Here is an 18,138-nt window from a genome sequence, read left to right as displayed (position 1 = left end):
AAGATAAAAGAAAACCCTTTCCGCACCAAGTTTTTTTTTTTTCTTCAGTCATGGTATTTATGACAGCCATAGAAACCTAACTAAGACAATGGTATGATAGATTTCATTGTTAATATATGTTACCCAGTCAAATTAGCTACTGTATTACACCCGTATCATCTGTTTTTCAGTGTTTGTGTAACTTACAGCCTTTAGGGGTCACTGTCAACAGTGCAGACTACTAGTACCAGGTACTGGTTTATCACAAGAGAAGCAGCTATTTCTGCCAACTGCCTTCTGTGTCAACAACTATTATATTAAAACGTTTATTGCATTACCTTTTTACCAGAATTGTTTTTTAGAAAGTATTTGGGATTATAAAAAATACCTTTTGCTTTAACAGAAATGATGCCTATAACTCAAAGCCAAGAGTACGTTGGTTTTGTATTTGTACAGTAACTGCTTTGTGGCGTAAAGGCAACATTATGGAGGTATACTTGGATTGGATGACATCCCAAGGGTTTGAAAACTTGGGTATCCCAAATTCAGGATATTATCAAGTGGATCAGAGTTTGAACTTTAATTAGTATTGACTACAGTTTCATTTTCTGAAGGATAACAACAGAAACTTTAAGTGTGTGTGTATGTATAAATTGCTAAAAGTATACTAGAAAGAAATAATTTGGCTGAGGAGGGAGAGGAATCAGAAGTAGGATTTGGAGAGCCAAATATGGTGATGCATGCCTGTCACGCTAGCTCTTAGCGGAAGATCAGAAGTTCAAGGTTATCCTTGGCGATGTAGTAAGTTCAAGGCTAGCCTAGTCTACATGAGACCTTGTTTCAAAAAACAAAATATCAGTAAAAACAAAAACAAATGCCAAACACAAACAGAAACAAACACCCCAAAAGTTAAGAAGTTGAAACTTGGAATTCAGAAATTCTGAGAGAGTAGATGCTGTCAGGGATTTTAAGATTTTCTTTGTCATTCATGGGAAGTAGAGAGCATAGAGTGCTGTAGCAGAAGCTCCCCTCTGCCTTCTGGAATGTACCTTTGTTGTTCAGCTTCCTTAGAAAAGTCTCCAGCCTGTCCAGCTTCAGGTCCGATTCCAGCTGCATGTCTGGTCTGGCTTCAATATCTAAACAACAGAAACCATCAGTAAGCAAGTGACCCCCGGGGCCTCCCTGTGCCGATGCTTGCATCACTGTGGACGGGATGACTTACCTTCCAGGGGTTTGGAAACTGGGGTGGTGCCCCTTGATTTGCTGCAGAGAGGGGATGAGACTGGGGTTATGGCTGTGGGTGATGCCAGACCTACAGAACACACAAGTGGACAGTTTAGCATCTTAAAGATTAATTGTGGAAGTTCACAGAAGCCAGTAATCTGAACATGCCCCTACAGTACGAGCAGATACACAAGTTAACCTGTATGCACAGGTTAGCCACCACACTGTGCAGGGCTGTACAGGCCAAATGCAGCCATACCTTTGATTTTCCTATTCCTATGAACTACGCAGCTGTCAAGCTGGTGTTCCAAAATGAACAGAGAAGGCATGGGGAAACATACCCACAGCATGTAAATGGCTCCCAGGATATCCTGGAACAATGAAGTTTGGAAGGTCTATTTGAGTGGCAGAATCACAGAGGAAAAAACAAAGTGGTAGCATCTCCCATAGAATAAGTTAGGAGTAGGCTGTCTTGTCCTAGGCAGCAAGTGGCCCTGGACACCAGGATTCTTGTCCAGTCTGGCGGGGGTGGGGGCAGTCACAATGTGGTCTCCTTAGGATAAGATAACTATTAAAACATTTAGCATATATTTCTTCTTTGATATTGTTCATGCTGGTTATGATTCTAATTTTTATGTATGGTTTTCCTCTTCTTTTCCCTGGACAATATTTGATATTTGTTCTTACTGCATACAGTTTTGTATTAGGCTTAGAACTCTCTTATTTAGACAAAAGGGGGAGGTGCTTTTTGGCCAATAGCTTTTAAGATAACATCCTACTTTGAGCATGGTCTCTTGTACTTTAAATGCAGACAAAAAGCATGCGCAAATTTGGTTCTAGTTCCCAGCTCATACAGAGGACTGGCGGATTGCTACTCTTTCTGTGCGTTTATTCCCAGACAAATAAACCTTTGTTATACTCCATTTCGGGCTATTGTGGAGCTCTTTTTACATCAACAGATGGAGAATCGCCCAGAGGTCTGACCTCAGAAGAAAGATTTGGGATTGTGGGAGAGTCACACTCAACAGCTGAGGTATGCTGAAAACAACCATATGTTCCCTGAGACACAGGGTGGGAAGCATTTACTCAGTCAAAGGCTGGTGACAGGTAAGAAGGGAAATTTTAACAGAGTGGGCACCCTGTTGAAATAAGCAAATTGCCATCAGGATATAAGTTGGAGCCAACAGATGAAGCCTTGGGTTTACTTTCAATTCAAATTGTTTTTTTTTTTTATCGATTTGAGCCGCTTCTTGTTAGTGGGGGGAAGGTGAGGTGTGTGTGTGTGTGTGTGTGTGTGTGTGTGTGTGTGTGTGTTGGGGGCAAGGGCCGGGCTCAAGATTACACCTGACTAAACAGTTCCCATAAGAAAAGCCAAGTCCTGCTTCAATCTGTGAAAGTAAATGGTCTTCTGTTGTCCTTGGATGATCCCAAGGTTAACACATTTGTTTCAAAGGCTTCTGCGAAGATCCAAGGAAATTTCCCTCTGAGATTTGCCCTCTCCCCCGCAAATATTCACACAGTGAATGACTTTGACTCTACACAGGACGGAAGGTTTAAGGCGAGGAAATGCTCAGCTCAGGAAGTACACGGCAGAACTTGAAGCCTGAAGGGATCTTGGCATTTAACCATGTCCCAAAGAACAGGAATTAAAGCCCCCAACACCCTCAAAACTCTCTGCAGATGACTTAGGGATGAGGCATGCGTCTCAGCACTCAGTTTCCTGCGCGTTTGGGTCCAGCCTCCTGCAGTTCTAGCGTTCCTGGTGAACTAAGGATGCAGGGCATCCTTCTCCCTGGAATTCAGAGCATCCTCTAGACATCTCTCACATGCCTGCAAAGGGACATAGGAAGTGACCCGCAAGGGACAAGAGGGGTTCCTTCATACTAAAATGCCTTTACTACCAAAAGCTTATTTGATAGTGGTGGGGTGGTGGGGAGGCACGGCTAGATGCTCATTAGGCCACAAGAAGATGGAAACAATTTAAAACGAATTGTGGGAAATAATTGGTTAAAATTACTTGTATCTTTCTGTCTTTTTTCTTTTTCTTTCTTTCTTTTTTTTTTTTTTTGGCAGAGCTGATTGCTTCTGAAACCTACAATTGTACTCAGTCTCTAAACAGGTGGGTTCTGAAATAGTGACAGACTGAATCAGGGTTCCTATGTTGAAGAGGGCAGCAACTAAGAAGCCTGCAGCAGAAATACTCCGCGCAGCCATCAAAACCCATCTACTTAACGCCCATGCAGTGTTAGATGAGTTTCCTTTTTCTGCTGAGTGTCTACATTCATGTGTGCCCTGACGTGTGTGTGCACACATGTGCATGCACTGACACATGCATACACACAGGAGCTGACCTTTCTTCACCATTCTTCCTGCCACGGTGAACTGGGTGGAGTCATTGGCAGCTCCCCTGCCCTTCATCTTCCACGCTTCCTCTCGCACAGTGATGAGGTGTTTCCGCTCCTCAATCGTCATCTGGCTCTCTCGACTTTCTGTGACCCGCTGTGTGCAAAATGCATAGGAGGGAAAATAAGTAAAGAAACAAAGTCCTACTTGTCTCCTGAGTGCTGGATGAGTTCATGAGGGAAGTTCACCCACAGGTGCTCCCAGAGAGCATGGCTACTCCAGAACGTCAGCTCCCCAAGAGTGTGAGTGACGGTGCAGCGGGAGCACTGGTTAGGAGGATGAGTTGTAGGATTCCCCAGGACCGGATGTCACCTGGGGTTAGGTAGCCAGGGGACCCCAGAAGAAGGCTCTAGATAACAACAGACCTAACACCCAGTGTTTACTTTGTTAAGCATAACCCACACAGAGAACAACGGTTCTCAGCTTTTGAGTCTCTAACACAGCTGATTTCAGTGACAAACGCCAGCTTCCCTATCATCTATTCTGTGAATCTTCCTTGCACATGGTTCCTTAGCACAGCTTCATGGCCAGAAGTGATTCTGACACCCTTAATGGTTCAGATGAGGTGAAGACCTTGTTCCAACATATGACAGATAAGTGCAATATATGATCCTAGTACGAGCCCAGGAATGGGCTTAGTAAGGATATTATAGTGGAAATTGACACAATTCAAATACAAAATGGGCTTGGTAAACATGATGCCAGTGTCAAGTTCTGTCTTGATTATTGCATCACTATATCATAAGCACGGAGGAGAAAACACCCTTGCCTTTAGGAAGTACACACTGAAATACTGAATGGAGCAGGTCTCCATGCCACTCAAACTTCTTGCGCATGGTTTGGGAAGGAGATAAAATTAGATACGTACAGTCATTCATATATATATATATTCATATACACAGCCACACACAGAGATACACATATACACACACATTCATACAGAGTCACACAAAACACAATCTTACACATTCACAATCACACACGTGCACTCATATACACAGCCACACATACTCACAGTCAAACGCATAAGGACAGTCAAAGGACACAGACACAGACTACACAATCGTACATGAAATGGGAGAGGGGATCAGGAGGGCGGTAGAAGGAAGAGTGAATATCAGAAACCAGGGTCAGGAGGGGGTACAGCAGAGGCCCTGACCAGTAATGAAACTTCTCTAGGACTTTTAACTGTTGCCAATATGTAAGTTACCTGTCGTTACCAAGAACTAAAAACAAAAGCAAGAACACAGACAACCTTTTCATTCAGGATTGACAAGATGACCCAAAGAATGCTTGAGTTATGTAATTTTACTAAGTAAATTATGAAGTCTTGATAAAAGATTCAATAATATTTGAGAGAATAAGTTTGCTTGAAAATGAAGTGTCTGGAGTAAAGTTTAATTAAACCAGTAGAGCAGCTGGCTAAAAGTATTTCCAAAAATATCCAGAATGCCTTTAAAATGGGTTCCTCTCTCTATGGTGAGCTCATGGTCTCTCCAGAGAGCAGGGCACGGTAATGTGGTGCAGTTAATGACTCAGAAAATGCTTGAATCAACTGCTTAGCTCTCCTTGAAACACCTCAAATGTCTTCATGGAAGATGAAACTTCTGAGCCCTGAGATGAAAGCAACTCAACCAAAGCTTCCTGAAGTGATATTTTTGATTTCCTTCTAAATGCAAGTATTAAACATATAAGTTTTTCTATCCCTGAAAATGTCTATATAACTTGACTAGTTGGCATGCTTGGCTTGGGAACCCCTAGTTTGTACCCCGTGGCCTTACAAGGCTCTAGAAGGTGTGATGAATGTCCACTGTGTATTTCCTGAAAAACCTTTAAAATCCACTCGGATATATGAAACCTCTCAATGTATGGAAAAAAGAATCTACCCTTGTCCCTTTCTTTTTTCAGTTTGAAATGACATTATTGTCTTGCTTTTCTCTCTAAACATTTCTTTTCTTGTTTAATTCTGTTAAGTTCTGTATCCTGTCTTAGGGTTAGCAGATGGATGTTTAGGAGCCTGGAACAGTGAGAGAGAGGCAGAATATGGGCAGAGGACCTACCTCACCCGTAAGTCATTCTTTCAAATAGAGATGCCATCAGTTTTGGAGAGAAGCAGAGGGAATGAGAAAGAGATGTGGGAGGAGGTGTAGAAGAAAGTGAAACATCTGAGAAGAAAGAAAGGTGGCAGACACATCAGGACAATCGATGAGCTGTTTCCAGGTCGCCAGGATGCTGTGGATTGGCTCATTTCCCTCTAGGCTCCTGGGAAATCACAGAGCCACACATTTCACCCACAGAGGAGAGAGCAGCTCAGGTACCGTTAGGACTAGCAGCAGATTAGAAGGCAAAATTCCTCCACAGTTGGTAAGTTTCACAGGAAGAACTATTATAACCTGTCTTACTCAATAGCAGAAATGGTAGGACCATATGCTAAGTAGCATAGATAAGGACAAACTGCAGAATTCTGTATAATGGAAAGGATTTAGCTTTGCCTTCCCCTGACCAAAGATTACAACCCTGTTTGCATACAGCGTCGAGTGATCTAAAATTGGAGAGAATGACAAAGAAGCCCTGTACTCAGAATTTAAAGTGATTTTGGTCTGGTCCTAGAGTCAGCTAAGGGTTTCTGATGGATGATGGGTAGAACAGCACCTCATTCTCCACAGCCTTGGTGCAGGCGAGGAAGCAGAGGATGCGCAACGCCTCACAGAACCTGTGCACTGTCTAAACATACTGTCTCCTTCTCTGTGCTCTTGTATCACAAAACATTAAGACATCACCATTGCTGGAGCGCAACGACTTACCTGGCCACTGACCACTGATAAATCATAGCCACTTTAACACTGAAATTATCTGGGCAAACTGTGAAGTAGTAAAAATACATGTTTCAGACGTTCTAAAGTTTGAGGTCATAAAATAGAAGTTGCTTTTAATAAATATTATTTTTCTTTCAATCTAAAACACTCATGGTGAGCCAGCCCATGTTCATGGATAGATGGTCAGCCCAGTTCTCAGCAATTTGATGATCTACAAATGCAATGCAGTCCCAACAAAATCCCAGTAGCATCTTTTAAAAACTGACAAACTTATCATGGACTCGAATGTATACGGGGAAGCAAAAGCCTTAGGACAGCCACAGAAGAAGAATCAAGGTGGAAGACTCAACTTTAAGAATCACAAAGCTACAAGACTCAGGACAGTATGGTGCTGACTGGAAGCCCAGAACCCGACCCGACTGAACTCTGAGGAGGAAAGGAATAAAGGCAATACAGCAGAGAAAGGAGCATTTTAAAGGAGCCACGTGCTGCAATATTTGCATACTTGCTTAACTGTAAAACAAAAGCACACAGATTAGATCATATAGAATTCACAAAAACTAGTTCCAAGTGGTTCATAGACTTCTATGTAAAATGGAAAACTATGAAACTTCTAGAAGATAATAGAAAAACTAGACATGAACTTAATTGTGCATACACACACCCCGCCCTGCTCCACTACTAAGATGAAGCCTATGGCCTTGTGCATGCCAACTTCCCCGCCTGGGTGCACTTAAGTTTTAGGTAGAATACCAAAGGCATATTCATGAAATAACTGTTAGAAAACTGAGATTAATAAGCTGCTCCGTGAAAGATCCTGTGAGAAGAACAAGAAGACAAACCACAGGATGGGAAGAAAGATTTGTAAACCATAGTAACACAGGACTGTCACCAAAGATTAAAAGCCAACGGCTGGGAAACAAATGGGCCGACTTGTGCCACGGAAACAAATGGGCCGACTGTGGCACAGAAAACAAGCATATGACAATGCATTCAATGTGGAACACTGAGAAACTTACGCCTAAAACCAGACCCTATGATACAGCTTTTGGAATGGTCAAAATCTAAGGCACTGACATTAAATGTGGTAGAGACACTGAGCAACAGGACTCTTCACTGGATGCTGGAGGAAGGTGAAACGGCACAGCGGGAAGGTTTCTGAAATCAAGCATGCTCTTGCCATAGGATTCTGTGGTCTCACCCTTTAATACCTGAGTAGTGAAGCTTGTGCCTTAACAAAAACTGCATGTGGACTTTTGTTTGTAGCTACTTTATTCACAGTTGCCAAAACTTGGCAACAACCAAGATGCCACTGAGTAGGCAAATGCCTAAATAAGCTTGGTCCATCCAGACACACTGGAAAGAAACGAGCTATCCAGGTAGAAGAAGGCACAGGGCCAAGTGAAGCTGCCAGTTTCTGTCTCAGAAACATTAAGACCAGCAGCTGATAAAGATCAGGTGGCTGAGATGGATGCTCAGGGAAGCACAGAGGATGTTCAAGGAGGGACGACATCCTGAATGCCAGGGGAGCAGTGGACAACGTGGATTAGACTGAGTATTCACCAGTAGGAGTTAGGCAGGAAAGCACTGTACAGACTCAGACGGATGATGGCTACTCTGGTGTTTTCTGAGCTCCTGCCTTAGAACTGAAAGTTTAGAGACTTTCCTTATACCAGTTTCATGACCTCAAGGGAAATTCACACTACTGAATCCACCTAAAATTTTGGAGTGAAGAATCGGATGTGGATTGACCCACCTTGAAAAATATGAAAAAGTTAAACACACACAAGATCACACACAGATGCAGAGTCCCCCTTTCTCCACACACGAATGAAAAGCCACAGGAAAGCTGCCCCCTTCCCTGTGGAGCCTCCTCCACCACTCAGAAACTGCAGTGAGGTTTCACATGTATAGACTTTTCCTCACCTGATTAACAGATAAAAATGACAGGTATTTCTGGGCAGTAGGCATAGCAGAATAAGCAGAAGCAAATACAGGTTCCTAGAGGGCAAAGCAGGAGGATTAGCAGTAAACTGGAAGGTGGACCCGAGTGTGGGAGGAGAGTGAGCTGGGGAGAAGAGACACAAACAGCAAATTGTCTAACAGCTAATTTTCTCATTGCAATTCTGGTTCACGCTAAGAACACCCTTCCTTCAGGTGTCAGTGCTGACCGGCAAACATCCCACACAGCCCAGCCCATGCACCCGAGTCAGGATTGGGCAGTAATTGAATACATTAAATGCAGATTACTGCAATATACGTATATATGTATATTTAGTTCGAGAGGAGGTCTGGGCCTTTTGTCAACAGTTTAAATATATTTATGTATTAACTATTAAACCATTTAATACATAAATGATTGCTTTCTTTATGGCATTTTCATAATATGACTTAAGAACAGTTTAAGGACACAGGATCAGCTTCCAGACCGGATGAGAGCTGAATGCTGGCTGCCTAGGAATACAAAACAAAAACCAAACCAAACCAAAACAAAACAAAATAAAAAACCAACAGAGAAGGCATGAGCATCATAGGCACTATGACACTAGAAGACACATGAGCCGCCATAAGGACAGTCGACTAAGCTTGGGTGAGCAGAGCGAGCCTCTGCCCCTCTAAGCAAATGTGATGCATTGCTCCTTCAAAGCTGGGTTGTTCTCATTTTCAGGTAAGGTTTCCAGAGAACTTCACAAGGAGCCAGACAAAATTGTAGTCACTGTAACACTGCCCGATGCACTTACCTGAGATGTTCCCATGCCGTTAGAAACAAAACAAACAAACAAAAAACCCTGAAGCATAAACATGCTCAGGATGCTCAGGAATGTGTCAGCCTCCCTCTAAATGAGACAAGTTTTTTTCCTATACGATACAGACACACAAATACACATAGCATACATATAAATATTTGAGTTTTCCCAATAAAAATCCCAGGCTTTCCTTTTTCCATGATTCTGATGGATCTATGTAGTGGTCTTGAGGTAGAACCCTCTCTCTTTGCTCTTCTGCATCCAGGCTGTGTACCTAAGCTTTGCCCCCACTCAGGGAACCCACCGTGTTACAGAAGACACCTGCGTTAGAATCAGGCTTACCCAAAGCAGATTAGAAATGGCATTATCATCTGTAAATCCTCCTTCTTCCTACAGGTTAAAACAAACAGGAGACATTGGAGAGGACCGGGTGTCACCATCACTCTGTGCCTGGGTTCAGACAGCCAAAAGCATGCACATGCTCACAGTCCAGTGTGAAAAGCAGCAAGCAGTCTCATTCCTCAGGGCAGGATGGCACCCATGAGCAGGCAACAGCCAATGGCTTGCTCTCCCTGTTGGTCCCCCATCAATGTGCTTTCTCCTCAGCTATGGCAGACAATACTGGCGTGAAGGTGACAGAGGTTCCCTCCTTTAATTTCCAGTAGCATTTTGGTGATACCTGAGATCTGAACCTTACCTGACCTCACCAGAAGCAGAAGCAGAAAGAGTGATCTCCCCATCTGGGACTCACACAGATAGATACTGTTTTAACAGCCAGATCTACAATGGGCTTTTATTTCATGGAGAAAGCCCCAGACACTGGATGACTGTCTTCAAAGGGACACGGGAGCCACCTTATATGCTGCAACGTTTACTGGGCCCAAGTAGGGCTGGGATTAGTTAGCTGGTGAAAATAGAGATCTAGAATTTGCTGGAAAGAAGATACCTGGAAGGTCACTTTTTTTTTTCTTTCTGTTTTTTGTTGTTTTGAAACAAGGTTTCTCAGTAGCTTTAGAGACTGTCTTGGAACTGAATCTTGTAGACCAGGCTGGCTCAAACTCACAGAGGTTCATCTATCTGTCTACCAAGTACTGGGGTTAAAAATGTGCGCAACCACCACCCGGCTTGAAAGAACACTTCTTTAAGACCTTGTTTTGTTTTCCTTTCTCTTGATGAACATGGAAACAAAGCCTGCTCAAGTGCACATGTCCCTCGAAGTGTAAAACTAGTCCGTGCCACCACCTTGTGGCTTTCGGATCTTTATCACCAGGTCATGTGCCATATTTAGGAGCCCAGATGTTTATTCACGCTTCCTGACTTGCTCTAACTCAAGTCCAGGAGACAGGCATGGAGGGTGCGGGGTGAGAGAGGAGGAAAAGGAAGGGATCTGAGTGATTTTCATGGGAAGTGAGGGTAGCGGGGGATAATCAGAGCTCCGAAGAGTCAATTCATTAATCTTGATATTTGAAGAATATAATTAGAAAGCGAACAAATGCTCCATGGGGCTGAAATCTGAGAACAAAAGGTCTTTTAAATTTTATTTTCTTCAAACTATTCATGATCCAAATAAGACCATCTTATCTTATAGGACCCCAAATAAGACATGGGTGTGAGCACCCCAATTTCTTTTCTTTGGAGACAACTCCTTTGACAGAGAAAATGGTTATAGATTTTTCAAGGCATTTATTTATTTATTTATTTTGTTGTTGTTGTTGCTTTGAAATAGGGACCATTCTATAGCCTGGGCTGGTCTGAAAATCACTACGTAGCCTAGGCTGGCCTTGAATACACAGCAATTGCCCATCTCTGTCTCCTCAGTACTAGAATTATAAGTGTCTGCCACTATGCCAATCCCATCCCCTAGTGACTTTTTTAAAAATAATTTCATCTTTTTTTGTGTATATGGATATTTTGGCTGCACATATATCTGTGCACCGAGAATATGCCTGGTACCCTCAGAAGCCAGGAGAGGGTATCAGAGTTTCAGAGAGTTGTGAACCCTCATGCGGGTGTGCTGGGAATTGAGTCTGGAGTCTCTGGAAGAGCAGCCAGTGTCCTTAACCAATGAGCCATCACCCCAGCCTTGCGAGTGCTGTTTCTTACAAGATCCTCAAAGTTTTAAATTATCAATATGACATTAATAGAAATAGGAATTTATTTTGTTTGTGTGTAGTGTGTGTCCATGTGTGTCCATGTGTGTCCATGTGTGTCCATGTGGAGGTTAGAGGTTAATGTTGGGTGTCTCCAGTGCTTTCCACCTTTTATTTTGAGGCTGTGTCAGTCACTGAACCTGATTCTTGACGATGACCAGCAAGTGCGATGGGGTGGCAAGCACTCACCAGACCTGGCTTCTACGTGAGTGCCGTGGTTCCATAATCAGGTCCTCATGCTTACATGACAATTTTTTTTTTTCTGAAACAACGCCTTTCTCTGTACCCATGGCTGGCCTAAAACTATGTTGCCTTGGTTAGTCTTGAACTCATCCCAGCCTCTAAAGTGGAAGGGCTGGGACTGCAGGTATGTGTCACCATGCTGGCCTATTCTTCCATGACAAGCTTCCTGCCCAGGAATGCATGGATCTTCATGGGAGAGATGGGCATGACTTACTGAGACCTCCCTCCCTCACATTTGCCTCTTCTATGTCCCCACAGCTGCACCCTGTGTCTGTGTACCAAATATGATGACCTAGACAATGTTTGTTAACACAAATGTATGATATTTGAAGGATTCAGAAGCTGGGGTGTGAGTGACCATAAAACCAGCTGTTTAGTGCCTGGCTGTAAACATGGATGGTGGTACCTGCCCTCGGGCAGTCAACCATGGGCAAGCCTCATCTAACTGAAGCAACAGCTCTTGTCTGTATGCGCATGCCACCAATGTCTTCTTCCCTTCTCCAGGGTGCCATTCAGACAGGCCCTTGGAGTGACCTTCTAAGCATGCCTAGAAGAAACCCCAGATTTAAGGCACTCTGCCTACCTCATATGAGCACAGTGAAATAGCGGACTTAAGTAGACCGTCAGCTCGTGGGAGGAATCGCAGGCCATCAGAGGCAGCTGAAAGTCACTTGACATCAACAGTACCTGAGATTTCCCCACATGAGGGACAAGAGTCTGAAATAGACCGGCTTATTTTAACTTCAAAGAGCTTATTGTCTCGGCCAGGGTGAACTAGGCCACTGGAGAGCCCAGGGACGGTGAGTTCACCATGGCTGCAGAAGCAGAAGCCGAGGGAGAGCAGGTGGCTCTGCACTTGCAGTGGCCATGCCTAGAGCCCTGGTCTCTCCAGCACCAGGTTTTCTACTCTAAGAGTGAATGCAGGGGTAGCCCAAGTCTCGCCTGTAAGAACACTAGCCGAGTGCCTGGGCAGCCCAGACCCATCTTCTACCCACGTGACGTGTTCTGGAAAGAACACGCGCCCTCACTCTCCTGATGCTCTCTGACCGTCCATGGGGAGTCCATCACTTCCGGCCTGGGTGTTGTTTCCCCCTAACTGTGGGTGCAAACTTCAGAATGGCTGCACTGGGAAGTGACATCATGTACAGCTAATAGCTTCAGGTGTATGCTGAAGTCATTTTGGACCAATTGTTTCAAGATTCTCTTTTTGTGGCATTTGGGGAGAACACAGGACCTAGTACATACTAGGCCAAGCACTTGCCCACTGAGCTACAACATCCCGACCCTAAGATTCTTTTAAATAAAGTTTTGGGCAGGGAATAAATTATTTGAGGGATCTGTTTTTTTTAACCTTAGAATCTCAATTTTACACATATATTTAGTGTCTAGGTATAGTTAAAACCATTATAAATGGCTGAGAATGAAAAGCTATTTTGGGATCATCTTCAACACCAAATATGCCTCACGCTAAATAATTCAAATGTATTTTACACCTGAGCACACACATGGCTAGGAACTAAACGTCCTCAGTCATTATCTTTAACAATGTATACACCATTCCAGTGACACCCGTGTGGACACAGCAGTACTGTGTTGTATGTTCTGGGACCCTCACCTTATGTCCTATGTGCACATTCATTTTCATGTATGTTTTTAATATGAAAAGGTTACATTCAGAATTTTTCTCTCTGCTATGCTGCTTTTTGTTTATTTGAATTTGTAAACTGGGTTTTCACTATGTCGCCCCGGCTCATGTCAAGTTTCTGGAGCCCATGTGATTCATCTGACTCGACCTCTGAAATCACTGCGCAGGCACGAGTCAGCACATCTGGCTTCAGACAGCTCCTTTGAAAGCCCCTGAGATCCACTAGTTGAACCTTTATATGCGCCTGTGTGGGTTAGAAGATTCTAGAAGTTGGATAGTTGGGCGTGGCTCAGTGTGCCATTCTGCCTCAGCCAGCAAGCACACTTGTATTTGCATAGTCAGTGGGCAAAGACATCATGGCCAAGGCTGATGATCACTACATTTGTGATTCAAAAGTCATTGATATTCCCACATAGGAAATGCTTGCAAATGCAAATTAATTTAATTGAAATTCATATATAGGTCCTCAATAAAAGTCATACTTCATCATCATGAAACAGACTCGATTAGGCAGAAAGTCCTATGGACCACAATTAGGCCCTTAGTTTTGAGAAGTAAGTCTTAAATCTCTGCACAAGAAATTTAAGTGCATGTTTGATATGTGACTTAGAAACTGTGGCAAGCTGTTGTCTCACTTGAAAGACTTTGATCACGTTCTAACACAGACTTCACTTAAGCTGTAACTGTGAACACAATTGGAAACTGAGGCACTTGACCTCAAGCCTTGATTTCATGCCCAGCCAGCTTTAGCCGCTTTGTGAGAAACTGTGCCTCCTGAGTGCAAGGAAGTGCCAGTGTTCTATAGCAGGGGGTGTTAGGCCACACATACTTGTTCCCGAGACACACAGTGTGGTCTTAGTGCGGTGGACACAGTACCTTCTTCAGGGACTGCTCCACCTCCTGGATGTGCAGGCCGCTGGTGGCTTTGCCGTATTCCTGCTTCCGGATCAGTCTGTTCTTCCAGTCTTCCTCACCGCTCTTCTTCAACAGCGCCAGCCTGGGAGGAAGACACAGCAATGGAGAATCCAGCACCGCATGCTTAGATCCACAAGAACCTCTTTTCCCAGACAGCCCCAAAGATGGTTTAGTTGATGGGAAAGAAAAACTTAAAACCGACTTGTCCGATAGAAGATGCTCTATCTTCTTAGTAAGGGAAGCCACAACTCTGCTTTCCTCTCGCTCTGGGGCTGGGAGCTAGGGAAGAGAGAAAAGGAACCCCAGCAAAATGTCTTCTAGTGACCCCTTCTGGCCACTAGGTGAAATAACACCTGAAGATGCAAGCTGCAGTTCTTTGCAGAAAACGCTGCTGAAAAAGGCTTAAAAATACAAATAGGCTTTGTGCAATAGTAGAGGTAATTTCCAACAAAGTAAATTATGCTTGTGTATGGAAATTTCATAATAAAACCCTGTACAATAAATATGCACTAATGAATACAGAAAGATATGGCATCTTGTTGTCATACCTCAACTAAAGACAAACTATGCTACTGTTCTCTTCTGTTCTCAGCCCTGGTATTCCCCCATAGACTAGCCCTGTCTTTACAGTGTATTCTTACAAAAAATCTTCGTCCTAAAGACCCATTTAAAATTATTAGTTCAATTTTCTCCAAGGGGAAAATATACCAAAAAAGGAATCTCATTACAAGGACTGTTACTAACACACGTTAGCTCAGGCACTGCAGGATTCCATCGAAAGCCACTTGCACATTTGGGTCTCTCTGAAAAGCCGTTTTCCAGAACAAGGGGCTATTTCAGACAGCTCTGCTATCACGGAGGAAAGCATCTCAGTCATCTAAGTCCAATAGAGTGGGACAGACAAAAGGGCAAATGGGACCCGGGACGCAGGCATGTTGTTTTCCTTGCCTTGTTTGTCATGCATGAACTGGACATGGGATTCTCAAAGGCCCCAAGTGCTAGATTTCCTTATCTATTCAATATCTTTATTGGAGGTGGGGGGACTTACACTCTAATAAAAACGTATTCACTCATTTGCTGGTGGTTCTTGGATAGAAGCCAGGGCTTGTTCTTGCTAGGCAAGTGCTCTACTACAGAACCGCATAAAAAAAGAGTTTTTGCTAAGCAAATAAGGAAGCAAATCTATAGTAAACAAGAATCCATTATATTTACAAATGTATGCATAATCCTCTTTTATAGTTTCTGTCCCTCTATCAAATAATGTAAATGAGCTCCGAAGAACTTCCTAAGGGATACAGAACTTTGAACTTTGGGTCTAGCCACTCTTCAACTGCTTCCTTCTTCCTAATCTCTTTCTTATGTGGCAGCAGATAAGACCACAAAAGGACCCGTTCTATAAACTCCTCTGAGTTGTCTTACAGATCTACTGCAGGCTCATGCAGCTTCTATAGTTCTATAACATTAGCATGGTGACTCATGTATTAGAACATAGGCTCTGAATTCCTTCATATATTCTCACTTCAGGTCATAGTTATGACTATTCTTTGTCCTGCACCAATTACTCTAAATGTGCCCATTTTATCGCTGTAAGAAAGTCAAACTAGTAGAAAGAAACAACCATGACTGTGAGCTCCAAAAGCACTGGAAAACAAGGCCTCCAGCTGGTGAGCATGCCAGGCCTTCGCCACCCCAAAGAGGGGGTACGTCCAAGCTATCGCCTGGAGGAGGCATCCACACTGTCACTCACCCCAGAATCAGCTACTCTCTTGCTTGACTTCTGACTCAGAGCAGGCATTTTTGCTGTCATCTCAATCAGATTGGAATCCAAATAGAGAACAAACCCCCGACCTCAGAATGGAGACTGTTAAAAAATGATGTAGCCAACAAGCAGCTTCTCAACAAACTGGGGTTTCCCTGGGGCTGCTCTGAGGGGCATGAGACTAACTCAGAAAAAGCGAGCTGCGGAAAATGAACTCACTCAGTCCCCTTCCTTATGCGCCTCTGATGTGCACAGGCATCTTCCCAGGTCAAGGCTCCTCTGAGCGAGGGCCTCCTACATGTGGGTGGGAGAGGAGGCGTGATTCTAAATCCTGCCTCTCGAAGTCCCAGTTGTTCCCTTCCATGACAAGTCGGTCTGAGCAGACACAATGCCTGTCTCTGTCAGCAAGAGCAGAGTCTTCCGATTTCCTTGTGATGTTCTCCCAGTCCTTTGTAGACTGATTTCCACAGAACTATTCCATTCTAAAGCCCTGCAAATCGCTAACAAAGACTCCAGAGTAACCAAAATAACATGGCAGAAAGTGCTTCAGTTGAGCCCACGTGGTACTTGGCCCAGTCCTCAATCCCACAGTTCCAGAGATGAATAACTTTATAATAACACACAGTGAATCTGAGTGCATTATTCCGTCCCTTCTGATTTCCTGTTTGCTGTTCCACAAGCTGTGGAGGGTGGCGGACTTTCCAGTCTTGTTCTCCACTCTGGCAATCTCACAGTCCTTCATCACCATGCAGAGGGCTAAGGTCTGGGTCGACACATGACATAAATCCCCCCTGTGCAGTGCCAACAATTGTCGGCGCTTTTAACATCTGCCAAGTCTGAGGGCTATTTGTGGGCTGTGATGTGGAGTGTTGGGGCATCTGCTTTGTCTGAGGCTCCTTACCCAGTGAGTGGCATAGTATCAGCTGCTAACACACTGGCCTGGCCTGGGGCCAACGGGACATGTGCTTACCAGGCCACTATGGGAGTGTCTATGGCTCTTTCCACAGCCCATTCTCTTCAGCAAGAATTCTGGCTTGAGAGCTTCCTGATGAGGACAAGTTTTTCCAGCCTCAAAGCAGGGATGGGTCAGGGAAGGGACAGGCAGACCACGTGCCTCTAATGCCAACTAAGGTTTTTGTATTTCCTCTTTAGACATTTCCCCTTCTTTCAGAGAAAGAGGCACCCACGGACTTATGCTGAACTGAGCAGCACTGAAGAGTAATTGCATCAGATTCTGATCGTAGCCAATGAGGAACTTAGAAGAGTTATTAATAATAAGCTTTGTGTCTGCATTTGGTTTTTATTTGGCACTAAGATGCCAGGATCTTGTACAGCCAGGCAAGAGCTCCACATGGAGCCCTGGTCCACCCCCTTGTTATGCTTTCTTTTTCTTTTCTTCTCTCTCTCCCTCTCTCCCCTTCTTATGTTATGTAGTATATGCGGGTGAAACCAGGGTCTGCCTGCCTTGTTTCACATGTAAGCATGGGGCGGGGGGTGGTGGCACAGATGTGTGTGCCTATGCCCAGCTTCTATGTTCATGCCAGGGATTCAAATTCAGTTCATTGGGCTTGAGTAGCAAGCCCTGTGCCTAGTGACCCAACTTCTCTGGTGCTGAAGGCTGGGGCTGGAGCCTTGTAAGTGCTAAGCATTTACTCTACAAAGAGCCAGACCTCCAGCCTTTTTTATCTATTAAGTAAAAGGCTGCCATGGTTTGAGTACAGTATGCCTCTTCTGTCATTACGGCAGTATCCTGAACAGACCTTTGGGGGTGAAGAGATACTTAAAGGGGATTAATGCCCTTTTCCTGGGAGTGATTTATGCTCTGGACTTTGGATTAATAATGAGTGAGCTGCCTGCAAAAGCATGGCTCTTTGTCACTCTCTGCAAAGGTGTTTCCCCTCTGTGAGGTATAGATATGACGCGTCTTTCAAAAGGCCCATTAACTGCTGGAGTCAATCCTTGAGGGCTGGCAGGACCACTAGGGGTCAGCTTCCCTCAGTGGATTGTATTAATCAGGATTTACTGACATTTTGGGGGGTGGTAGAAATTTCTAGATGTGGGGCATCTAGTGGGAGAAGGCAGCCCCTGCCTGTTGGCTGTCTGCCTCTTGGGTGCCCAGGGGCATCAGAAGAGGTCTTTGAGACAGATTCTCCTTCAAGCCAGGCTTCCCAGGTAGTTGTCACAGAGAAGAAAGGTCTGACGAACTTAGCGCGACTTCCCTTCATATTTTAACGTGTCACAAGGCCCTCTACCTGGT

General features: G+C 44.1%; 1 protein-coding gene across 11 annotated transcripts in view; it reads right to left on the bottom strand.

Annotated features, from left to right (window-relative positions):
• Positions 1–18,138, bottom strand: part of Svil (supervillin) — a 194,451-nt gene that overhangs the window by 31,312 nt on the left and 145,001 nt on the right. For 10 of the 11 annotated variants that reach the window (XM_050152512.1, XM_050152510.1, XM_050152517.1 and 7 more), the window contains 5 exons: positions 14,084–14,204; positions 9,512–9,559; positions 3,555–3,702; positions 1,202–1,291; positions 1,029–1,115 (listed from right to left, as the gene is read on the bottom strand). In XM_050152512.1, the coding sequence (XP_050008469.1) occupies positions 1,029–1,115; positions 1,202–1,291; positions 3,555–3,702; positions 9,512–9,559; positions 14,084–14,204 (494 nt within the window). The remainder of the gene's footprint in view (positions 1–1,028; positions 1,116–1,201; positions 1,292–3,554; positions 3,703–9,511; positions 9,560–14,083; positions 14,205–18,138) is intronic. The other variant, XM_050152516.1, reaches the window with a different exon arrangement.

Source organism: Alexandromys fortis, unplaced genomic scaffold (genome assembly GCF_014885135.2).
Source record: "Alexandromys fortis isolate MF-2015 unplaced genomic scaffold, M_Fortis_MF-2015_v1.1 scaffold_54, whole genome shotgun sequence".
NCBI classification, from domain to species: domain Eukaryota; kingdom Metazoa; phylum Chordata; class Mammalia; order Rodentia; family Cricetidae; genus Alexandromys; species Alexandromys fortis.
This window is presented reverse-complemented; position numbering and strand designations above follow the sequence as displayed.